General features: G+C 29.6%; 1 protein-coding gene across 2 annotated transcripts; it reads left to right on the forward strand.

The window, feature by feature from the left end:
* The first annotated feature begins 2,467 nt into the window (after positions 1-2,467).
* Positions 2,468-3,388, forward strand: LOC111900275 (heavy metal-associated isoprenylated plant protein 21). Of its 2 annotated transcripts, none has more exons than XM_023896155.2 (3): positions 2,468-2,648; positions 2,748-2,838; positions 2,918-3,388. In XM_023896155.2, exons 1-3 carry the CDS (start codon positions 2,565-2,567, stop codon positions 3,208-3,210), a joined length of 468 nt encoding a protein of 155 aa, XP_023751923.1. In that variant the 5' UTR covers positions 2,468-2,564; the 3' UTR covers positions 3,211-3,388. The 2 variants fall into 2 exon arrangements, with proteins under 2 accessions (XP_023751923.1, XP_023751924.1); XM_023896156.3 differs by having other exon boundaries at positions 2,477-2,648; positions 2,748-2,823.
* Positions 3,389-6,012: the final 2,624 nt, after the last annotated feature.

A 6,012-nucleotide genomic window follows, 5' to 3' on the forward strand; every position in this document is an offset into this window, starting at 1 on the left:
ATATATACTCTCAGCGATAGGGATGAAATGAGCACTCCAGTAATGTCTGCATAACCTCATCATCCACCATGACTCAAACCCTACAGCAGCGGGTCAATAGTCCTAATTATAATTGAAATATTAGGCTATACATAGCAACATACTTTCATTAATTTTAAAGTGCAATGCTCTAATAAGAAAGGAGAATTTACACTTATGTTTATTTTTTACATATAACACCATACTCATTGTTATATAGTAGGTTATATGCAAGAAATATCAATGTATTTTCATTTATTTGAAAGTACAATGCCCTAATAAGAAAGGAGAATTTACATTCTATGTTTATTTGTTGAATATTGCATCCTACTCACTGTTAAAGAAAAAATCATTATTATACGCAATTTTTTCAGGTTGGGGCCGCAAGTTCACTACACAGATGATGATATTAATGAAATCCTTGAAGAATGGTCGTCTTTTATTACACGCATCATTTATCGGTGATATTTTGTATCGAAAAACAATATATTTTTTTAACTGTGAAATGTTAGTTAGCATCGTCTTTTGTTTCTGTATTTTTGTATTATGTATAAATGCACGTCATAAATATTTATCGTAAATGCACGTCACAAATGCATATCGTAAATGGTTTTTGAAGTTTATGACATGCAAATGCATGTCATCTATATCCCTTTATGACACGCAATGCATGTCGTAAATGCATGACGTAAGGTTACGATACGTAAATGCATGTTGTCTTTCTTTATGACAGGGGCTTCAATGACACATATTACGTGTCATCCGCACACCTTTATGACACACATCGTGTGCCGTAAATGCACATCGTAAGGTTACGAAACACAAATGTATGTCGTCTTCCTTTATGATAGGGGCTTTAATGACACACATTTGTGTGTCATCTATACCCTTTTATGACACAATGCGTTTCATTAAAGGGTATTTTTCTACTAGTGATCCTTAGCATGATGATAACAATTGTTTTTAGAAAAAGTTATGGATAACTAATTTTTTTAGAAATATTTCACCTTTCACCCTTAGCTTCCACGCCCTTCGCACTTCGCACTTAGCATAACGATAACTAATGTTTCACCCTTAGCTTGATGATAACCAATGCTTCTAGAAATAGATGTGGATATTGTAAAGCTTAATTTATTTAATCGATATTTCGGTCATAAGCTAAAAAATTCCAAAATATGATTGCATTGTAATCCACAAGATGATGCTTCTAGTTTTAGGAACAAAACAAGAAATAACTTGCTAAACTCGTGTATGGGTATTTCATTTTCTTATGAACCCTAAAAACATACTTTATAAATTAGTCTATATATACCCACGATATCCATAAAATGGATGTACATACTACATGGTGACTTTCATAAATGTGTAGAAGACATTCCAACTCAAGAAGGTGCTCAAAATTATAACTTGTTCGTGATGTTAGTGTCATCAATACATTTTGTATACTCATGATTTTATACAAGACAAGTTGAGTTTCATTTGGTTATAATCCAAGACATGGGGAGGGAAGTGCACACTTAGATAGCTAATTAGGATTCGGGAACACGGGGTCCGGGAGCAATACCCACGGTGGGGTTCCAAGGGGCATCACCCCTAGCAGGGTTTGAGAGCAATACCCCTAGCGGGGTCCAACCGAATATACTTGTCTAAATAACCAATGTTTGCTCCAGTTACAAAAGAGGCATCGTTTCCCTTTAAACCGTCATCTTCCTTATATATATATATATATATATATATATATATATATATATATATATATATATATATATATATATATATATATATATATATATATATATATATATATATATATATATATATATGTGTGTGTGTGTGTGTTTTTTGCAAAAGATAGAATACATATGAATAACTATTTCTTCTTTGCTATGAATATTTGTCTCAACACAGACACAATCAAAGCAAGATATTTTATGTTGGAATCTCGGATTTTCCCTGAAATCCAAACTTGTTCTCTCTTGGATCATCTCAAATTGTATTCCATGATAACCCAAGCAATATGGTCAAAATGATAACAAATTTTAAAAAGTGTTTTATATACATTGATCCTTGAATTATCCACGTCTTTTGATTAACATGAGAAACCTAAAATCTAATATAACAAAGCATATGGTTGACTAAAATCACTAACAAGTAACAAATCCGTAAATTGGTGGGATGCCGGGGGTGTTTAAATATATTATTATTTAGGTAAATAAAAGGTAGGCTTGAACTTATGTCTTAAATCTTTTAAGATATTTTTTTAAACGCAAATCAAAGACTTGAACACTCCACCTAAAAAAAGAGAGCAATACTTAATACCACCACACTAAAAGCACTTTGGTTAAATTTTTTTAAGATATTAACATTAGCAAACACGTCATATTTAAAGAAGCTTATATGCGCTGCGTCTATTTTGTACCATGGTTACTTACCCTTGTATAAATACCAAACTACCAAGTGCATATCATCTAGACTTCAAAAAAAACTTCTTTCATCTCTTTCTTTCTCTATCTCTAACATTTTCTTTCTGCAAAATAGCAAAAAGAATGGGTGCACTAGACTATCTTTCTAACTTTTGCAGTGCCACAAGCACCAGAAGCACAAGCAGAAGCAGAAGAAAACCGATGCAGGCATGCATACTCATCTCTCATCTCTCATCTCTCATCTCTCTTCTTCTTATTATTATTCTTCTCTCTCTAACAAGAATGGTTTGTGGTCTTGTTTCCCAGACAGTTGAAATTAAAGTTAAAATGGATTGTGATGGATGCGAAAGAAGGGTCAAGAACTCTGTTAAATCCATGAAAGGTCTCTCCACCTCCGGTGATTATCTTATTACAAATGCTTTATTAAACCGTTAGATTGTCGTAAAACTTTGTTTGTTGTGACATTTCATCATCAGGCGTAAAGAGTGTGGAGATTAACAGAAAGCAAAGCAGAGTAACAGTTAATGGAAATGTGGATCCAAACAAGGTGTTGAAGAAGATCATGAGCACCGGAAAACGAGCAGAATTCTGGCCGTACATACCTTACAATTTGGTGAGTTATCCGTACGTGACTCAAGCCTACGACAAAAGGGCTCCCGCCGGCAACGTTAAGAACGTCGTTCAAGCCTTCTCCGTCCCTAACACCACCGATGAACAGATGACTCATCTCTTTAGCGACGATAACCCTAATGCTTGTTCAATCATGTGATCAGTTTAATTCCTTTTTTATTTTTTGTTATATATGTGGTAATATTATATGAGATCTATATATGCTTAAAATAAAGTAAACAATTTATTAAATTAATGGATCTGTTTTTTTTATTTCAAACTGATCCATTAAACGTTAAAGATCATAATCCCAAATAAAATATATTTTTTATTGCTCTTGTTTTCTGTTTGATAAATTCTAATGATAACATATCATCATGTATGAAATTCATGTAATTATGTATATTACTTGCATGCATATTTAGGTTTCTACTTCATTAACGACATGTCCAATAACAAGTAAAGATTTTAATATTGAAATCCGTAAAAAGTACCTGTTAAAAAGAACAAACAGTGCTCGTACAATAGTTTTGAATTAACAAGCCCAATTCAAGTCTTGATATACAAAATGTAATTTAATTAATCTATTAAACAAATTATATGTGAAAATCTAAACTGATAACCTTACGGATATAATAATATTTTTTAACTTGTTAATCAAATAGTAAACATAAAAAGATTAAAGTTGAAATCTTGAATTCAATTTTTGTTAATTTATCCATATTGATTAATAAATTAAGTTTTTCAATATCCGGGGTTCCTCAAAGAAAACCATTTGTCTTATTTGTCTTACTTATATCATAAGGTTATCATAAAGATTAATAAAGTTTTTTAACGGCTATTTATTAACTAGATTGTGTTTAATGCGTCACAACTAGCTTATTTTTCGAATTTCTTTTAAGTTGTTATGTTTGGTAAACCAAAAAGTAGCTTATAAGATAGCTTATAAACTAACTTTTTAAAAAGCTATTTAGACTAGCTTTTTAGGAGTTTTTTAAAATTTTCCAAATATACCTTTTAATTAATTATAAAAACACATTTTTTAAATGTTTTTTTATGTCATTTCATATTTTTCAGCTAGCTTTTTAGCTATCAACTAACTTTTTATTCAACAGCTAGCTTTTCAGCTAGTACGCCAAACATAGTCTTAGTTTAGGCTCCCATGTGCGAACCTATAAACTCCAAATCAGCGGTTGAGAACTCTGAATCAACATACATATCTACATTGACAGTCTATATGACTGTTGATTCATAAATATGCATGCATAATATGAATCAGCAATAAAAAAAAACATTAGTGAGAAAAATCGTTAAATCTATTTTTTGAGGCTAGATATGGCTTAAACGTTGTATTTCGTTAATATTTATAGTTTTGATTTTGAAAAATGATTTTTGGATTAGTAGTTATCAAGTACGCACAAATATTTATTATTTTAGGAAAATTTTTGATAAAGTCCTACAAAAATTTAACAGAAAAGTTTTATTATTTTGACAAAATCACATAATCTGTGATTTTTTGTTAAAATATAAAATAATACTTTTTCGTTAGTTTGACCCAAATGTTAAATAATCGGGATTTTTCTATTTTAAAAAAAAAACTTTTAGGACTTTATTAAAAAAATTTCCAAAATAATATGACTTTTCTGATATATATATATATATATATATATATATATATATATATATATATATATATATATATATATATATATATATATATATATATGAACATCGTGGGTTTAGCAAAACTAATTCTTAACTTTTTTATGCAGAAATGTTTGGTTAAGGTGCCTTCTATTTTTAAAGGTACAAAATTAAATAGAAACCAAAAGAAAAAAGCTATTTTTTAAATGTTTGGCTAAAGTACCTACTATTTTTTATTTTTTATTTTTTAAGGGTGTAAAATTACATATAAACTAAAAGTAAAAGACTCCCAAAAAGAAGCACCATTTGGATTAAAAGATTTCAGTTTAAAATAAAAACATAAAACTCATACTACCAAGAGAAGATTTTCTTTAATTCGTAAGTTAATAAGAACTCTCAACAATTCATTATTGAACGTACCAATACCCTAAATGTCACACAAACCAAATGTTGAGCCCCAAGGTGAACATGAAGCGCCAACTCAAGAAGAAACAGTTATAACAAGTCAAAATTTTATGTATACATGAGTATATTTTGTGCTGAATGACCATTTGTCGTAAAAAAAAAGTCTTTAATAACCAATATGGTAAACATGAACTGGTTTGTATCTGGATTTTGTGTTTAACCCTAAAACTAATTGATGTCTATTGCGTTTACACGTACGAAATCTGATATGATACCATAGAAGTCAGAATCGTAATAAAGCGAAGGACGCTTTAGTTAGGGGGACTTTTATTTGCAAAAAGGTCTTTAAAGCATGAACACACCAAGATTCTCTTTCTTTTTTCAAAAGTTTCTAAAATTTTTTGTTTCTTTATATTCGCGTTTCTAATGATCATGCTTTGTATCTAAAAAATAAAAATAAAGAATCAGAATCTACGCACGTTGAATGATGTTTTATTAGGTTTAATTTTACACAGCCGTCGCACAGAGCCGACATTTTATTTGAATATTAATCATGTTAAAGATGACATGTGTGTAGATAATAGCGGATGACTTGTTTTTTTTTTTTTTTTTTTTTTTTTTAACCGACAAATATAATATATAATCTACTCCTAAAATAACACATAAATCCATCTATATCTACGACATATCTACGACGGATCTAGCTTTTACTATTTTAATTTTTTATTTTTAATATATTACACAAAAGAAACATGATTTGCAACATGTTTAATTACTCTTTATTCTTTAAGGAATGAATTATCAAACGCATACATATTATTTAATTTATAAAATAAACAAGTTAGAAATAAGAAGAATTAAGGATATTAGCATTAGAATTTGTAGGACTATAATGCAACTCAAACGTCAAAAA

Source organism: Lactuca sativa, chromosome 2 (assembly GCF_002870075.4).
Source record: "Lactuca sativa cultivar Salinas chromosome 2, Lsat_Salinas_v11, whole genome shotgun sequence".
Lineage (NCBI taxonomy): Eukaryota > Viridiplantae > Streptophyta > Magnoliopsida > Asterales > Asteraceae > Lactuca > Lactuca sativa.